The sequence below is a fragment of the Camelina sativa genome, chromosome 11, assembly GCF_030686135.1.
Source record: "Camelina sativa cultivar CO46 ecotype springtype chromosome 11, ASM3068613v1".
In the NCBI taxonomy this organism is placed as follows: Eukaryota; Viridiplantae; Streptophyta; class Magnoliopsida; order Brassicales; family Brassicaceae; genus Camelina; species Camelina sativa.
The window spans coordinates 45,650,296-45,669,854 of NC_141890.1; the positions used below are offsets into that span (position 1 = coordinate 45,650,296).

At 34.7% G+C, this 19,559-nt stretch overlaps 2 protein-coding genes across 2 annotated transcripts; both read left to right on the forward strand.

Annotated features, from left to right (window-relative positions):
* Nucleotides 1-12,243: 12,243 nt before the first annotated feature.
* On the forward strand, nt 12,244-14,421 carry LOC104726195 (putative L-gulonolactone oxidase 4). The gene is made up of 3 exons (XM_010444998.3): nt 12,244-13,230; nt 13,325-13,426; nt 13,518-14,421. The coding sequence occupies exons 1-3, from the start codon at nt 12,291-12,293 to the stop codon at nt 14,231-14,233; spliced, it is 1,758 nt and encodes a 585-aa protein (XP_010443300.2). The 5' UTR covers nt 12,244-12,290; the 3' UTR covers nt 14,234-14,421.
* Nucleotides 14,422-14,442: 21 nt separating this feature from the next.
* On the forward strand, nt 14,443-18,109 carry LOC104726196 (chaperonin 60 subunit beta 3, chloroplastic). Its single transcript, XM_010444999.3, has 15 exons — nt 14,443-14,724; nt 14,935-15,150; nt 15,236-15,361; nt 15,451-15,588; nt 15,673-15,768; nt 15,847-16,089; nt 16,186-16,420; nt 16,521-16,690; nt 16,773-16,850; nt 16,938-17,009; nt 17,092-17,196; nt 17,289-17,381; nt 17,463-17,555; nt 17,631-17,757; nt 17,853-18,109. Exons 2-15 carry the CDS (start codon nt 14,947-14,949, stop codon nt 17,864-17,866), a joined length of 1,794 nt encoding a protein of 597 aa, XP_010443301.2. The 5' UTR covers nt 14,443-14,724; nt 14,935-14,946; the 3' UTR covers nt 17,867-18,109.
* The last annotated feature ends 1,450 nt before the right edge of the window (nt 18,110-19,559 follow it).

Sequence of the window (19,559 nt, forward strand, 5' to 3'; positions counted from 1 at the left end):
GTCAATCTCTAGCACAGAATAATGGGGGTATGTTCCACTTTCCTTGTAGTCGCTGTAAGAACGAAAAATTTATGTTGGGAAAAAGAATTTGGAATCATCTTTTTAGCAATGGATTTATGCCTGATTATTATATTTGGTATAAACATGGGAAAGAAATCAATATGGATATAGGAACAAGTTATGTTGGTAGTGATCAAGAAGTGGATAATGTAGATGTGGGTAATGTAGTAGAAAATCCATATGTGGATATGGTGAATGATGCATTTCGTTATAATGTGGGTTTAGATGATAACTATCATGAGGGTAGTTCTTAAAATGTTGAAGAACCAATACGTAATCATTCAAAGAAATTCTACGACTTGTTAGAAGGCGCAAAAAATCCATTATACGATGATTGCCGTGAAGGCCACTCACAATTATCGTTAGCTGCTCGAGTCATGCAAAATAAGTCGGAGTATAATATGAGTGAAAAGTTAGTGGATTCGGTGTGCGAAATGATGAATGAGTATTTACCAGAAGGAAACCAGGGAACCGGTTCACATTACGGGACGGAAAAATTAATGTGCAATTTAGGTCTCCCATATTATACAATTGATGTTTGCATTAACAATTGTATAATCTTCTGGAAAGATGACGAAAAGGAAAAGACTTGTCTGTTTTGTGGTGCTCAAAGATGGAAGCCTAAGGATCCCCGACGTAGAACCAAAGTACCATACAGTCGTATGTGGTATCTACCTATTGCAGATAGATTGAAGAGGATGTACCAGAGCCACAAGACTGCGGAGGATGAGATGGCATGCTAAGCACAAGTGACAAATGTGTCATCCGTCAGATGCGGCAGACTGGAAATATTTCCAAGAACAAAATCCTCAATTTGCAAAAGAACCCCGTAACGTTTATCTTGAATTATGCACTGATGGGTTCAATCCATTTGGCATGTCTCTTAATCATTCATTGTGGCCTTTGATTTTGACTCCATATAATCTACCCCCTTGTATGTGCATGAATGAAGAGTTCTTGTTTCTTACAATTTTGAATTCTGGGCCAAATTGTAACGCCCCGACCGCCACCTCTTAGTGGGCCCTATGTCCAATCCCAGTCTATGGGCTCACCTTCCTTAATGGGCCTCACGTCCTCTCACTAGGCTCGTGAGCCTATCCATATCTGATGGTCGGTTTGCTACGTCCAGGAGGTTTTAAAGACTTGTTACTGTCCCTACAAATCACCACATGCTATTTTCCTGTGTTTTGTCCTCACTCGCATAATTTCGACAGTCACTTCCCAGAAGGTCACCCATCCTGAGACTACTCCAGCTCAAGCACGTTAACTTTGGAGTTCTCTCAAGACCCTTGACCGAAAAGATAAGTGCACTTTGATGACATAGGTGGCGAAATCAATTCTTTTAAACCTCTCCGCAAGCTAGTCTGGATATCTTCCTCCAACCTTTGATTGAGGAGTTAAAAGAGTTGTGGTCTACTGGAATCGATGCATACGATGTGTCCTTGAATGAAATTTTAATCTAAAAGCAGCACTAATATGGAAGATAAGTGACTTTCCGGCGTATGGCATGTTATTAGGATGGACAACCCATGGTAAATTGTCTTGTCCAGTTTGCATGGAAGATACAAAGTCGTTTTATCTCCCTAATGGAAGGAAGACGTGTTGGTTTGATTGTCATCAAAGATTTATTCCTCACGGTCATCCATTAAAGAGGAATAAGAAAGACTTCCTCAAGGGAAAAGATGCTTCGAGAGAGTATCCACCTCAGTCGTTGACCGGTGAGCAAGTTTATTACGAGCGTTTGGCTGAAGTAAAACCACCAAAAACCAAGGACGTTGGTGGAAATGGTCATGAAAAGAAGACTGCTAGCTATGGGAATCAACACAACTGGCATAAGTTAAGCATATTATGGGAGCTGCCTTACTGGAGGGACCTCAATCTTTGACACAATATTGATGTGATGCATACAGAGAAGAACTTTTTGGATAACATCATGTATACTCTTATGAGTGTGAAGGGTAAATCAAAAGACAACATCATGTCAAGATTGGATATACAAAAATTCTGTTCTCGGCCACAGTTACATATTGATAGTGATGGTAAAGCTCATTTCCCACCCTTCACTTTGACAGAAGAAGCGAGAACAAGTTTACTAGAAAGTGTCAAACATTCGGTGAAATTTCCTGATGGTTATTCGTCAGACCTAGCTAGTTGTGTTGCTATGGAAAATGAAAAGTTTTCAGGCATGAAGTGTCATGACTGCCATGTTTTTATGGAATGACTACTTCCATTTATCTTTGCAGAACTCCTAGACTGGAACGTCCACCTTGTATTATCAGTTATTAATTAATTTCATATATACCTATATTTACGAAGTCATTTAATAGTAATTTTAAAGTAATTAACCCCAATATTTTGCATTGTATATTGTAGGGCTTGGAGCAATTTTCCGGGACTTATGTGCGAGAACTTTGCATAAAAGTCGCATTCAAATTCTAAAACAGAACATAATTATAATTCTATGCAATTTGGAAAAGATCTTTTCATTTTTTGACGTGATTGAGCATATGATACGTCTCCCCTACGAAGCTGAATTAGGAGGCCCTGTCCAATATAGGTGGATGTATCCTATTGAAAAGTTTTTTAAAAATTGAAAGGAAAAGCAAAGAACAAAAGATATGCAGCAGGATCAATTGTTGAATCTTATATCAATGACGAGATTGCTTATTTCTCAGAGCACTACTTCGCCGCAAATATACAAACAAAATCAAGGTAAATTCTAAAATCAATCAAGGTAGATAAAACTGCTATCATTTATTTAAAAGTCATTTACTTTTCTCATTTGGTCAGGTTAACACGATTTGATCAAAGTGAAGCCCATGTATATCATGTCCCTGGAGTACCTCCTTTATTTACTCACATCGGCCGTCCAAATGGAGAAATAAATGAAATATGGCTGTCTGAAAGAGACTATCAATGCACACATGCATATGTTTTACAGAATTATGACTATTTTCAGCCAATGGAGAGGTATATAACTAATTTTATATCGATTAAGTAAAATAAACTTTATTATATATATAATCCACACAAAATTTCTCATATATTTGTGTTGGTCTTGTATATATAGTATGTTCGAGGATTTTATTGGTGCAAAATATCCAGGACTTTCGGAAAAAGAAATCTCCACCAAAAGAGCTGACGAATATCATTTATGGGTTAAAGAATATGTATGTATTTATATAATCCTTATTAAAAATATTTTTATTATATATTATAAATAATTCTAATATATATATATATATATTCATTGTTACATATATGTAGGTTTTTTACTGGAACGCCACAAATCCATTTCCTCCCTTGGTTCAAGAGATAGTGCATAGACCTTTGAACAAGGTCAAAACATGGCCAATGTATTTTACAAGAGGCTACTTGTTTCATACATGTGATCATGGTGTTGGAAGAAAGACTTGTAACTATGGAGTTTGTGTTAAAGGTGAAAATTACACTGATGCATCCGATGCAGCGGATTCTTACGGGACCTTAACTGATATCATAGAAGTCGAGTATGAGAGGATGATCAGTTTGAGAATCACACTTTTTATGTGTAAGTGGTATGACCCTGTTATGGGTAGAGGCACTTGGATGAGCAATGGTGGCGTCGTAGACGTTCTTTCATCTAGAAAATATAATAAATACGAACCATTTATTCTAGGTATGTATATATATATTATTTTTTAATGTTGATAATATATATATATATATATATATATATATATATATCTGTAACTCATATTTGTGTTGATATTCCAAACAGCCTCCCAGGCGCATCAAGTTTGCTATATTCCCTACCCATACACAAAGAAACCGAGGAAGGAATGGCTCAATGTTTTAAAAGTTAATCTGAGGGGAAACATTGCAGGAGAATATAAGAACAAAGAACCGAATCTTTTGCAAACAGAAAATGATGATGCTGTATTGGTGACTACTATTGAAGATCTGGTTTTCGATAATTTAGAAGAAAGAATTAAACCAATAAATCTTGATTATGATGTCGGAGATGCAGAACAAGAAGATGAATTTCAATGTAATTTATCATCTTCAGACGATGAACTAGATGAAGACGGAAATCCTCCTAACTAAAAATTTTATTTGCGCTTGTGTAAAATTTGTATCAATTTGGATAATTATGCTTGTATCAAATATTTTGGATAATTATGTTTGTATTAAAATAGATAATTATGTATATTAAATTGTAAATTATGCTTCTAGTAAATATGTTTATATCAAATTGGTGATATATATGACTATATATAAAAATATATATTGTGACTGTTTAGCTGTTATTTAGTGACTAAAAATTAAACTTTTAGTTTAATTACTATTATCACTGATTAGCGACTAATTAGCAACTAATTAGCGATTAAAATTAGAAAATATGAATTAATTTTACCTGGGAAACCAATTAATCCCTATGGTTTAACCAAATTAACCCGGGAAACCAATTTTAATTCTTTAAATTTTCGATTTACCTCCAAAACCAAAATTAATTTGGTTTACCCGGGAAACCAAAATCCCTAATTTTTTTGCCCCTTTTATCAAATCCCTAATTTTCTATCTCATTACCCTAATTTTCTAAACCCTGATACTCTCCTCTATCTCTAATCTTTTCTTTCCCGAATACTTCACTCTGAATCCTCTTCAATTTATCTACTCTATCTCCGATCTCTTCTTTCCCGATTCTCTTCTTCACGATGGCTCCAACACAATCTGCAACTAAGGCTCCAACCAAAGCTCCAGTTGAGTGAGGAAGAAAGAGGAAGATGGTTCCTAATGTATTCAAAAGAACCGAAGGGTCGACCCCCATCAAGGAAGCGAGAAGACCAAACCCTCTACCGAGTCAATACAACTTTACACCAGCAGCAGATTTACCCCATCCTCAATCACCCAAGAGCAAGACCACGTTTTCCCTAGACACTCACCGTCAGCAGCACCACAGATCCGCAACTATCCACCGCCACAAACGCTTTTCCAGACCTCGGTGAACCAACAACGTCAGACTCAACAGCCTCTTCCATCAGAGGAGGTCCACAACAATCCGTGGCAGTGTGGTGCTGATCCTCCACTACAGGACGCTCCACCGTCTCCAGCTAATAACTTTCAAGCTAAGAGCCGTCCATCATCTCACGGTCACAACTACCATGAAGGTTCTAAGGCTTCAAATTCGAAGCTCCAGGAGGACACGATTATCACTCTAAATTCCCTGCTTAGAGTGCCAAACCGTGAGAAGTTTACCACCGTCCTCTCCCCCACACCGAAGCCAAATACAACCTGGTATTAATACTGTCTTTTAATTGATTGTTAAGAAAATTTTTTTTTTGCTGTTGTGTGATGGTCTGTGATGCTCTATGAAGGTTAGTTTTAGAACATTGATGTTTGTTTTGATTGTTCTTAATAGGTTCTGTTTTGTGTTGGTCTTATATATATGTATAAGTATTGTTGATTCGTTTGACAAAAAAAAAAGTATTGTTGATTCATACTCAATCTTTGACATCTATTTCATGTGTTTGCAGGTTTACTCGCGATGAAAAATCGCGACTCGTAAGGAAGAATACTAAAAAATTTACAAATAAATTTGATGGTCCATACTACAGTTGGTCATTTGTGTCTCGGGACAGACAAAAGAGATATTTCATTGATCTTGTTGTACAGTTTTTTTCTCTCTTAACCTTTTCACATATAGGTTTACTTGTTGAGTTTCCACTAACATCATTATATTCTCTTTGCTTTGTAGAAAACACACACATGAGATCCTTTGATTACCAGGACAGTTCAACAGTTTTTCGAGCTCATCTGCCAACGCCGGATGAAAGACAGGATTAGCAATATCAAGACGAGTGGAGAGCGACCTACATGGATCGGAGATACTATTTGGCGAACAATGGTTGAGTATTGGGAAACTGAATAAGCACAACAAAGGAGTCTCACCTACTCTAAAGCTCGTTTATCTGATCGTGGTGGTCTTGGTCCTCACATCCACTTATCAGGCCAAAGTCTTATCAACAAATCCATACCGAAATGGTTAGTAACTTTTATATACCCATAAATTTTGTTTTTCTTTACATTTGGAGCTTTAAATGATGTCATAACCCTTGCTTCTCTTGTAACATTACAGGAAACGAAATTGGGAAGACCGATGAGTCTTGTTGAGGTTTTTATTAAGACACATACCAAGCCAGATGGTACTTATGTTGACCGGAAGGCGGAGAAAATCTCTCTCAATTATGAGAAGAACTTGCAGCAAAAGTTGTCCGACCTTGGGGAACATACTTCACAGCCTCCAGAGCTCACAACAGATGATTACACAAGCATATCTATTCAGGTAAAGTATCACTTTACACAACCCACATTGAATTATCTTTCGATTTCTACAACCTCTTTATGTAGTGTTTTTCTCTTTGTTTTCGTAGTCTACTCAGAAAGATTAACGAGGAAATATGTATGGAGTTGGAAGTCTTAAGCATACTCTTCAACCTTTTCTCAATGGCAAGGACTACCAACGACAAGAGTCTGCAATGTTTCAGTCATTGCAAGAGCAAATGAAGGAAACTCAACGTAAAATCGAAGAGCAGGCTGCTTATAATTCTCGTCGTGATGTTGAGGTTGCTGCTCGTGATACAGAGCTTGCTGCCTGTGAAGACTACATTTCCAAGCTGTGGCTAAGCAGAAGGACAAACTAGAGCACTTGTCCTTAGTGGAGAAGTACCTCGGCAAAACTGACCCGGCCTTTATGGACTTTTTGAAGACTCAATCAGCTGAAGCAACCACATAGCCACTCTCAACCATACTTCCTGCAACAGCTCCACCTTCAAATCCGGATCCTTCTCCAACTTCAAACATGGATGCTTCTTAGGTTAACTTCTCACTCCAATTTCAACTGGCATAATTCATGAACTTGTCTCTTTTGTTGAGCCACATGTATACCAATATATTTTTTTGTTGTTTCTCTCAGCTTAAATATGACTTGTGAGAAACTTGGTATGCATTTGTCTCTTTTGGTTTGTATTATGAATCATCGGTTAATATGACTTTATTGTCTTAATCTTGTTTTTGTTGTATTTACAATATTGGTTCATAATATTTTGAGAAACAGGTACCAATTTCAATTTAAAACATTCACAAATTTGTTTTCCACAACACATTAGTCGCTAAACAGATGTAATATGGGGAATAATAGAATAGTAGTCAAATAGTCGTAAATCAGTAGCAAGTATGTTACGACTATTTTACGACTACAAGCAAAAATATTGTACATCATGGTTAGTCGTAAATCCGTCGTAACGAAGTCTCCAAATGTTACGACTACACAACGACTCCTTTACAACTACCTATATAACTGCTGGTTAATTGTAACCCTCTCGTATTGTAGTCGTAATAGTTTACGACTCTGTTACCACTATTTTTACGACTACGGTATTTTGTCGTAGCGTAGTCGTTAAATAACGACTATTTTTACGACTAATTCTTTTACCGACTAAGGATTTACAACTACATGTTTTAGTCGTAACTGAGTCGTAAACAGCAAATTAGCGACTACTTAACGACTCCTACCGCAGTCGGGAATAGCATGTTTTCTTATAGTGCAATAGAATTTGTGGGTACTAGTAATACATGACAATACATGTGGGTATTAGTAACACATCAAAGTTTGTTATCAAATCCATAACACATGGCCATAAATGTGGGTAATAGTAACACATCAAATCCATATACTCTTAGTCATGTGAATACCAATCAAATTTGTAGGTTCAAAAGATTTAGGGTTTAGGACAACATCATCATTATTGGATACCAATAGAATTTGTGGGTATTGGCAACAGATCAAAAAATTTTAAAACTTATCCAAAAATGGATAATTATATAAGAATGAAATATTTTGTTAATCCATTATGCATCTAATTTAAGCTTAATTAAAGTATGTGGACAAACAGTCTTTTTCATGTTGAAAATTCAGTTAACTAAAATTATTAATTTCTAAATTATTTATTAATTTAGTTTGGACTTGGAAATTGTTGATTTGACTATGAACACCAATTCAATTGTATTTGATTTAGATTAGACTCATAATTTTTTTTTTTGTGAAAAGAAAAAAATATTAAAAGATGATACAAGTTAAACTTAAAACATAGTAATTAAAATAAAATAAAAATAAATGTTAAGAAAAAAAGATTAAAAGAGAAAGAGAAAACAGAGAGAAATGAAAAAGAAAAATCTATATATACAATTTCCAAGTACATTTAGCAAATAAATCCTGAACTTGCCACCTATTTACAAGACTGCCATTGTATTAAATATTTTTAATTTTAATTTATAAATATGGTTTGATTAGATTACTTTCTTTTATGTTTTTTGGCAAATTCCATATGATATAAGCTTCCCGATTTTTTTATACAATTAATCCCCCCCTAATCGCAACTTTCCTAAACAATTAGAATCACTACCATTTTCATTAAATATTTGATTCCTAATTAATTAAATCTATATATACATTCCCAAACAAAAATTTTCCACTACTCACATTTCCTAAACAACCTATTATAATTAATTTACTAATCTCATTTACCTATTAACAACAACATTTTTCCCATAATCCAGTTTCCAAAAAAATAGGCCTGCGCATTAAACGTTTTGATTTACCTTGGAGGAAGATCATAACCAAGATTTGTGATGTCAACGCATTGATTCTCGATCATATTCCAAGCATATTCCAAAAATAAACATATTATATTTATTTTCTTCCTGATTACTTGCTTAATCGGTTTTTCTTATTCTGTGTGTAAAGGTTTGTTAAGTCGACCTTATCGTCCCTATAAATATATACTACAACTAAACCTAGATTATACATCAACAATCACAATTACACAACTCTTGCAAGCTACTTTTGCATTCCTCAAATATGTTTCACCCTACCAAACAGCTTGGAGGGTTTGAATTTCATTTCTAAGACCATTCTCTGTTATTTTTTTCTTTTCCTGTTAGAAACTATTCTTTGTTATCTTGGTTGAATTTTATTTCACTATACAATGTTATGAATAAGCAAATGAGAATTATGCCTACTTTTTTCCTTAGTTATTCAATAAAGTTTCACCATCTTTTTTTTCATCCTACTTATGCCTAGCTAATATGAACCACATAAGCTTAATAGTATACAATTACAATAATCTAACCTGTTGAGATGATGGTTGCTCTCCTGTTTCAAATTATTCCATCTTTTACTTCAATATAATAGAACGACTGTAAATTGAATCAGCTCATAAAAGTTTATTATTATATAAATGATTACAGTCAAGTACAAGGGAAATTGTTTGAAAACTGGAATTTCTGAGTTCAGTATTTTTTGAAATAACCTAAAGGCTCTTACATACTTTAAGTTAACAAAACTCATTTAGAGTAAACTCAGTAAAGTAAGACTACATCAAGTAATGTACACCTACATAAAGACATTTAGATGGTTCATTTGATTTACCACATCACATAGTGTATAACTTCATTTGATTTACCACAACATAAAAACATACCCCACAAATCTGTTACTTTACCAAAACTAACAACTCTTCTTCTAATATTTTTTTTTACTGACATAACATAACCGTCATAGTATTACTTAAACAATCCAGAAATATGACTTCTTCATTACAATGATGCTTTCTATTTGCTAATTAAAATTTATTTTGGCGTTTAAATCATTTGCAAAATATAAAAATAATAGGTTAGAAATTACTTATATATCAACTTATGTATTAAATCTTAAAAAAACAATAAATTAAATAACTTTAAGAATAAATATAAATGTAACATGTAAAAGTAAAAATTATCTTGTAGGTTACTACAGTAATTTAAGTAAATACTAAATTAAATGTTTCTGCCAAAAAATTGTTTTAGAAAATTTTTAGTTTTGAATATCACGTGACAGGGTTATATAGCAGGACAGATTTGGGTTGATATATATAAATAAAATACTATTAATTTAGTTTTTATCTTATTATTATTTTATTAACACCATCAATATTATAATATTAAAATTTTAATTAAATTACGCTTATGTAAACAAAAATATCATGCAATATACCAGAGATTAAATCCTAAAATTAACAGTCTAAATACAATTATATGATTTCAAACATTAAACAAAATCAACAAACAATTATAACTTAAATTTTAAAAGTTTAAGTTTAAGAAAAAATTGCTTCGCACTGTACCGCGGGTGAAAATCTAATAGAAACATAAAAATAAATGTTAGAATCGAAAAAGATAGAGTTAGAATTGAGTTTAGCTATGTTAGGGGGCAACATGTAATGTTACATGATCAAAATATAGAAATAACAAAAAATAGGTATATGTATTATTAAAGTTTGAAAAAGTGGGTGTGTATGTTATTTTGTCTGTTTGAAATCACGAAGATTATTTAATATTTCCGGAGGAAACCTTTTTGACTCCCATACAGTCCTGCTCCTATATGAGACAGCCTACCACAACACGTACATTAGTTTGTACTGCTACTTACGTCTCTTTGATTCTCAAATTTACTAACTTTTCTACTAATTGTGAATTTTATTTCTTTGTTGTAGGTTTACAGACTAAGTACTGTCTTTTGAGTTTTACGGATACAACAAAGTCAAGTCCGACAGTAGCCAAAAATTGATTTTATGATCAATTCAAATATATTAATCATGTTGTAACTGCATATTTGATTTATCAAATACAAATCATGTCATAACGTCATAAGAAATGACGATTTGTATATAACTTTGCAACAAAGATTGTTCTAATCCAGAAAGGTACAAGTGAATTTTAGCAATCCTTCATTATTTTGGTTGATTTTGAATTTTTCATTCCAAATCTTTTTTTGATTTGTTTGTGTGTGCTTTTAAGTTAAATTAGGGAAATCCACAAGTTCACTAATTTTTCCTATATTGTTTTGGTTATTGTCTTCATTATTAGATTCATCTTTGAAATTGCTCAAAAAAGAAAATATTTTATGATGTTTCAATATTTGTTATCCGAAATATTGGTTGTTAAAATTATGTTACATATTAAATTTTATATTATGTTACATATTAAATTTTATATTATGTTAATCAATTTATATATCCCGCACCTAGTACGGGTGAAAAATACTACATATAGTTATATTTACCATTCTGAGGCAGTCGACCAAAAAAAAAAAAATGTAACCGTTAATGACTAGGGGTCATGTAAATCACAAACATTTTACGAACATGATGAAAAGTAAGAACCATGGAATACTTCCATCTCTTCACTTCATTAGTAGTAAAGTATAATCTTTGCGTTCCTTGTATATATTTTTGCAAATTGTTACCTTGTTGCCGTGTTGAGAAACTGTCAAAAGAGGTAGATTTTGCACCAGGTGCCAAGAAAGTATTAGATTAAAAACAAAAATCTAATTGTACAACTTCAAAATTAGAAGGGGAAGAAAAAGATAAAACAATGGTTGCTTAGCTTTTGTTGATTTGTACACAACATTGTTTAAGATCAAGTTAAACTTTCTTTTGTACTTTTGTTTCTGGAATTTTGTTTGTTATTGTTAATGATAATTTGATATGTGGTTGTTGAGGGTAGTAACTTGTGTTTAATTATCCGAGTCCGAGCAAGTACTTATATTCGACCAACCCGATATTAACAGCAACCGGTATAATAATGTATCACTGTAGACCCACAGTCCCACATACTGTCCCTCGTCCACGCAATCGTATAATAATGTGAACTGGGTGGTGAGCTGGGAAGTTTATGGTAACAATATTGTACCCAAACAAATTAAAGAACCATCTTATTCAACTTACCTAATAATGTAAGTATCGCTGCTAAGGTCTACGATTTATAATTAAGAGTATAGGAAACTAAAAAGAAAATCGTATTTTTAAAAGACTTGGATGAGATGTTGATTTATAATTAGTGAGTCAAATCTCATATATTTTTCCTAAAGAGTAATTAAAGTGAGTCAAATCTCATATCATTTCAAAAGAGTAAGTGAGAACTACACGATGTACTTTACCCCCTAGCTACATGCATCAATAATATTGCTATGTCCCCATGTCCACATAGTTCCCTGAACCTTCCATTTAATGATTTGAATTTTCCTTCCTTCTTTTTTTGTTTTTTTTTTTTGTGAAATTTCAGGTGGCTATAAATATCCATTTGATAAACCATATGTATCACATGTTGTGAGGATACATTACAAACTTATAATAAATAGATATATTAGAAAGATGCTCAAACACTTCCATTACAAAATGGCGTTTTGGCTAAGTTTGATCTTTTGCTTTTTCACATTTGCTTTCTCATCTCCACCGGATGATCCTGTCAAGTGTGAGTCCGGTAGCACAATGTGCACGGTGACGAACTCGTACGGGGCTTTTCCCGACCGTTCTATATGCAAAGCAGCAAAGGTGGAGTACCCAAGATCCGAGGATGAGCTGGTGTCTGTGGTTGCTGCCGCTACTAGAGCCGGCCAAAAAATGAGGGTCGAGACTCGGTACTCTCACAGTCTCCCGAAGCTGGTTTGCACTGACGGCAAAGACGGGGTTCTCATAAGCACCAAGTTTTTGAACAACGTGGTGCGAACCGACCGGGAAGCCAAGACCATGACCGTTGAGAGCGGCGTGACGCTGAGGCAGCTGATCGAAGAAGCGGCTAAACTAGAGCTGGCTTTGCCATACGCACCGTATTGGTGGGGACTTACAGTTGGAGGAATGATGGGGACAGGTGCTCACGGAAGTTCACTGTGGGGTAAAGGAAGTGCGGTTCATGATCACGTGACCGAGATAAGATTGGTGAGTCCCGGTTTGGCTTCTGATGGGTATGTGAAGGTTCGAGTTCTTAACGAGACTACCTATCCCGAAGAATTTCGCGCAGCTAAAGTTTCTCTAGGCGTTCTTGGTGTTATCTCTCAAGTCACTTTCGAGTTGCAACCGATGTTCAAGAGATCGTTAACGTACGTTATGATAAACGATTCGGGTTTCGGAGATCAAGCGGAGACTTTTGGCGAGAAGCACGAGTTCGCGGATTTCATATGGTTACCGAGTCAAGGCAAAGTGGTGTATCGAACTGATGACCGAGTTCCGCTTAACACTTCAGGAGGTGGTTTGTTCAATTTTTTCCCATTCCGTCCACAATCCTCGGAAGCGTTAGCCATTGATAGATCCATAGGTGAATTCTTTATTTCTCAAGATAATTAATACAAATATTTATGATTTGCATAGTTATAATATTTTCTTATATACCTTTGCTTCATGTTATGAAGAGGAGAGTGACGAGGCAAACGAAGATGCAAACATGAAGTGTGAGAGAGCAAAGCTAGTAACGTCGTTTTTGTTTTCAATCTCATACGGTTTGACTAACAACGGTAATTTGTTCTCACTTGCTTATACATTGTTGATTGTGACAAAACTTTATATTACACTTACACATAATCACTTGTAAATTTCCACGTGCAGGCCTACAATTCACAGGCTATCCGGTTGTCGGATTGCAAAACCGTATGATGTCTTCCGGTTCATGTCTAGACAGTCGTCATGACAGACTGATCACTGCCTGTCCGTGGGATCCGCGGATCAAAGGCCAGTTCTTTCACCAAACAGCATTCAGTGTTCCTCTCACACGTGTCAAAAGTTTCATCGACGACGTCAAAGCACTAGTTAAGATCAACCCGAAATCTCTATGCGTTCTTGAAGGCAGCAACGGTATTCTCATCCGCTATGTCACATCCTCTACCGCTTTCCTTGGGAAAGAGGAAAAAGCTTTAGACTTTGACCTAACTTACTACAGAAGCAAAAAAGATCCCTTGGCACCACGTCTATACGAGGATTACATTGAAGAGATCGAGCAAATGGCGATATTTAAATACAATGCGTTACCACACTGGGGTAAGAATAGGAACCTAGCGTTTGATGGAGCTATCGGAAAATACAAGAATGCAAAAGAGTTTTTGAAAGTAAAAGAAAGACTCGATTCTTTAGGATTGTTTTCGACGGAATGGACCGATCAGATTCTAGGTTTAAAAGGAAACGTGACGATCTTGAAACAAGGATGTGCGTTGGAGGGGTTGTGTATTTGTTCAGAGGATTCTCATTGTGCTCCTAACAAAGGTTATTTGTGTCGACCAGGTAAAGTCTATAGAGAGGCTAGAGTATGTACTCGTGTAAGTGCGTAACTGATGTTTTTGGTCCTTATGATTGTAATCAAAGACTCTTTCTTCTCTTTGTTCTGCTATTTCGTATACAGAGCAAATATGAGAACAGAGCAGTCTTTGTTCATTAACGAAACGAAGTCGTATTGGATGTTATGTGTATCATCGACACGTTTCGACTATTGATTAGATGATCAAATTATTATAAGAAACACGCACGCTCACTCGCACGTGTAGAGAGAGAGGAGCAGAGTAGGTGGGTTTAGGGTTTAAAGATTCTAGACTCTTCCAAATTTCAATCGATCCAACGGCTCAGATTTAACCTAAAGCTTTTGAAGACGCGATCCTCACGAACTTCACCAGTCCGTTTTGCACTATGCAACCAAATACACTTTAGTATTAAATAAAAATCATAACTTTACAGTCGCATAAATCGAACTACTTGTTCTTCACAAGAAACCTCTCAAAGTCGCTAAAACCCTCTTCATCCGTCTCTTTGATCGCTTCTCTCGACTGTAAGTGTTCAAGTTTGATCATTTTTTTTTTCATTTCAATCAAGTATAGGTGTAAAGTTGGTTGCTTTCAGTTTACCCTTGTTTCGATTTGTGTCGATGATTACGAAGTTTTTCTGATTTGGTTTGTGTCTTTAGGTTTTGTTTAGAGTCCCAATGAAAACAATAAAGTTATGATTTTTATGTGTGTGTTTTGTTCTTGTTTTATTGCAGAGAGTGAGAACTATGGCAACCTTTAGCGCAACGTCTTCAATGGGATCATCTTTGTTGGCTCCTCCTTCGAATAGATTGTCATCTTTTGTTTCGATCTCTTCAAGTTCTTTTGGGAAGAGTCAGAGTATTGCTCAGAGGAAAGCAAGGTTTCCCAAAATCTATGCGGCTAAGGAATTACATTTCAATAAGGACGGCACTGCGATTAGGAAGCTTCAAGTTAGTCAAATGATTGTTTCTTCTTATTCGATTTTGTGCTTTATAGGTTCACTACTGAATAACGTATTATCATCTCATTGTGTAGGCTGGTGTGAATAAACTTGCGGATTTAGTTGGTGTTACTCTAGGTCCTAAAGGCAGGAATATTGTTTTAGAGAGCAAGTATGGTTCTCCTAGAATCGTAAATGACGGTGTAACAGTTGCTAGAGAGGTAAGCTTTTGGTGTTTCCTGTTGTATCTAATGTGTAATCTGGTGCGCAATTGCTTTGTAGATTTGTAAAGCTTTTGCTTTTTTGTTAGGTCGAGCTTGAGGATCCAGTTGAGAACATTGGTGCTAAGCTAGTGAGACAAGCTGCTTCCAAGACTAATGACTTAGCTGGTGATGGAACAACGACTTCTGTTGTTCTGGCTCAAGGTCTTATCGCTGAAGGTGTAAAGGTTTGTAATTTATGGTCTTTCTTTGTGAATTGAAACAAATCAGTGTTTTGGTTGCTGTGATGTGATGTAAATTGAAATATGCAGGTGGTGGCTGCTGGTGCAAATCCGGTTTTGATTACCAGAGGAATAGAGAAAACTACCAAGGCTCTTGTCGCCGAGTTGAAGAAAATGTCTAAGGAGGTAACTTTGACTTAACCAGATTCTGGTTCGTAGATCCTTTTAGAGATTTCTTGATCCTAGCTCTGTTTTGAATTGCAGGTCGAAGACAGTGAACTTGCAGATGTTGCAGCGGTTAGTGCAGGAAACAATTACGAAGTAGGCAATATGATTGCGGAAGCAATGGAAAAAGTTGGTCGTAAAGGTGTTGTCACACTCGAGGAAGGAAAAAGCGCTGAGAACAGTCTTTATGTAGTTGAAGGAATGCAATTTGATCGTGGCTATATTTCTCCTTACTTTGTCACTGACAGTGAGAAAATGTCTGCAGAATACGAGAACTGCAAGGTCTTAATCATTGCTTATTAGTAAAAATCCTATCTGCTGATCAAAAACCGCAGGAGCTTTAAAGTATTTGTCTCTTCTTTTTTTTTTTTTTTACAGTTGTTTATTGTTGACAAGAAGATAACACATGTTAGAGATATCATGACCATTCTGGAAGATGCGATTAAAGGTGGATACCCGCTTTTGATCATTGCTGAAGATATTGAGCAAGAGCCATTAGCGACTCTTGTTGTTAACAAGCTTCGTGGTACTATTAAAGTTGCTGCTTTGAAAGCTCCTGGATTTGGAGAGAGGAAAAGCCAGTACCTCGATGACATTGCTGCTCTTACAGGAGGTGAGACCAAAATACTAAATGTTTGTTTTATCTCTGTTTCTACATGAAAAAAGCCATGTGTTAGTGTCTAATGTTGTGGTGTTTGTTTTTATTTTTGTAGCTACTGTGATTAGGGAAGAAGTTGGACTTCAGTTGGAGAAAGTTGGACCAGAAGTTTTGGGTAATGCTGGTAAAGTGGTTCTCACAAAAGACACTACAACGATCGTTGGTGATGGAAGTACTGAAGAAGTTGTGAAGAAGAGAGTTCAACAGATCAAGAATCTTATCGAGGTAACCGTAACATCTCTCAATCAATGAAATTTCCCAATAATTGGTTTTATTTTGCAGCTATTAAGTCTTTGGGTTTGTGTAGGCTGCTGAACAAGACTATGAGAAGGAAAAGCTCAATGAGAGAATCGCTAAATTATCCGGCGGTGTTGCTGTAATTCAGGTGAGATAATAAGAAACAAATCACATGATGCAAAATATTGTCATTAGTCTAAACTTTTAATAATCTGAACTTTTTTTTAATCTTTAGGTTGGAGCACAAACTGAGACAGAGCTTAAGGAGAAGAAATTGAGAGTTGAAGATGCTCTTAATGCTACAAAGGTAACATCATCTCTAAGCAAAGAGTCTTGAAATGTTTCATTATATGGTAGATAGATACTAATCTGTTGAACCTTTTAATTAGGCGGCTGTGGAAGAAGGTATCGTTGTTGGAGGAGGATGCACTCTACTAAGACTTGCATCGAAAGTGGATGCCATTAAAGAGACTCTAGCAAACGATGAAGAAAAGGTTAGTCCAATAGAGTTGCACAATAGAAATAAGAACATGAATATAGTTTGTGGGTTATATAACGCCATTCAACAAATCATCTTAACCTCCAGGTTGGAGCTGACATTGTGAAGAAAGCACTAAGTTACCCACTGAAGTTAATCGCCAAGAACGCTGGTGTCAATGGTAGTGTCGTCAGTGAGAAGGTAAATCAATCTCCTTATAAAGATTGCAAGTTTGAGTCTTTTGATATGGAAACTAAGTGAATGGCTTTTTTCCTTTGTCAGGTTCTCTCTAATGAAAACCCTAAACACGGTTACAACGCTGCAACTGGCAAATACGAAGATCTAATGGCTGCAGGAATCATTGATCCAACAAAAGTGAGCAAAGTTCCTTACCTTTTTATCACATAATCTGCTGTTTTAGACACTAACTGAGATTTTCTTATTTTTAAGGTTGTGAGATGTTGCTTAGAGCATGCTTCATCTGTGGCGAAGACATTCTTGATGTCTGATTGTGTTGTTGTGGACATCAAAGAGCCTGAATCAGCAGCTCCTGCTGGAAACCCTATGGGCAATTCAGGTTTGTCTTTTAGTTCTTCTTCTTGAATCCCTCTGAATCGTCGCGAATTCTGCAACTTTTTTTTTCTAAAAAAAACAACCCTCTCTTGATTTCAGGTTACGGCTTCTAAGTTAGCAATGAGAACAGAGTAGTGTCTGAGGAAGCAAAAGCCACGACTTATTAGTTCTTTATTTCATAATCTGAAACATCTTTTATCCAATGTAAATTATATGTTTTTCGAGTGACCTGAAGAACATATAATTTGGCTTTGTGTTCCCTGTTTTAAGATCAAGTCTTTCAATATGATAACTTCACTGAGTTATATATGGTTTGCACTTTGCAATGGTCAATATATTTGATTTGGTTGGCATCATTTTCTTTTATCTCTTCATTTCAAATCAAAACGAATGAACTGTGGGACTGTTTAAGTGGCCTCCATAGCCAATGTATCTTGATTATTGTTTATTGAGATATTTGGCAAAATGATACATTTTTCAAACACATACATTCACTATTTATAATTGGGAAAAAACACATTTATCACTGTTCTATTTCCACACCCATTTTTGTCATTAAAGATTCTACTTAATTACACTTTATGCTATTGTTTCCCATTTTTTTTTTTAAAATAATTGTTAATATAATTTTTTTTAGAAAATTTTTTAAATACAAAAAATCTATGTTTTTTTTCTTTACAATTTGGTATGAATTTTAATTAATAATTTTTAAATAAATTATATAAATATTTTGTATCCGTACATATTTTTAAGTGTACAGATGTCTATACACCTTATTAAGTGTACAGATATCTGTACACATTAATTATGTGTACAGATGTAATTTTTACAAAACCATTGGGGGACACACATCTGAAAACCTAAGAATTAAACAAATTACAAATTTTAGATTCGTACACCTAATTATGTGTACAGATGGTTGTACACACAATAATGTGTATATTGTGTGTACAGATGTCTGTACACACTATTATGTGTACAGATGAAAGTTGTTTAATTCTTAGGGTTTTAAATATCTGTACATATGCTTGTACTGCAATGTTTTTATACAAATTACATTTGTAAAGTTAATAATGTGTACAGACATTTGTACACATAATAATGTGTATAGAAATCTGTAAACATACTAAGGTGTACGGATACAAAAGATTTATATAATATATTTAAAAATTATTAAATAAAATTCATTTCATATTATAAAGAAAAAAAATCTATTTTTGTATCTAGGAAGTTTTCTAAAAATAGATTATATTAACAATTATTTGAATAATTATGATTACAGGAAAAAAAGCTTTATTTATTACCCACACGCATACCCATTTTTGTAATTTTCTCACCAAACTTATGCCCACCACTTCTCCCTATCTCACAAACTCTCTATTACACAACACCCTATTTTCCAATTTTAAATAGTGAATGTATTAGTTTCCCAATTAAATTTCCAAAATGTACTAATTTGCTAACAAACCCTTTCTTAATCCATAACAAACACGGTTTAGTAATGTGAGATATTCAACTTATACCTTATAATTTTTAAAACTGTAATTTGGCCATGATAAAATTGTAACCTATTTGGTTAGTTCAACAATGGAAGTGTTGAATTACTAATTCAACTCTTGAATCTATACAACGAGAATGTTAAAAAATGGAAAAAATCTATGTGGATTAAAATAGGTTGAAAATTCAACATGTTGAATAAACCGAAGGTAAGCTTGGACCACTAGGACATATAATACATTATTATTGGTTGTTAAAGTTTTTTATATTTTTAGTTTCATCGTAACTATTTGACATCATTTATTTCAT

Bases quoted from the DNA above. Each gene is read 5' to 3' on its own strand.
- LOC104726196 (XM_010444999.3), top strand. From the start codon at position 14,947: ATGGCAACCTTTAGCGCAACGTCTTCAATGGGATCATCTTTGTTGGCT. The intron at 15,151-15,235 runs GTTAGTCAAATG...CTCATTGTGTAG, and splicing joins CTGCGATTAGGAAGCTTCAA to GCTGGTGTGAATAAACTTGC. The intron at 16,421-16,520 runs GTGAGACCAAAA...TTATTTTTGTAG, and splicing joins CATTGCTGCTCTTACAGGAG to CTACTGTGATTAGGGAAGAA.
- LOC104726195 (XM_010444998.3), top strand. From the start codon at position 12,291: ATGCTCAAACACTTCCATTACAAAATGGCGTTTTGGCTAAGTTTGATC. The intron at 13,231-13,324 runs GTGAATTCTTTA...CATGTTATGAAG, and splicing joins AGCCATTGATAGATCCATAG to AGGAGAGTGACGAGGCAAAC. The intron at 13,427-13,517 runs GTAATTTGTTCT...TTCCACGTGCAG, and splicing joins ATACGGTTTGACTAACAACG to GCCTACAATTCACAGGCTAT.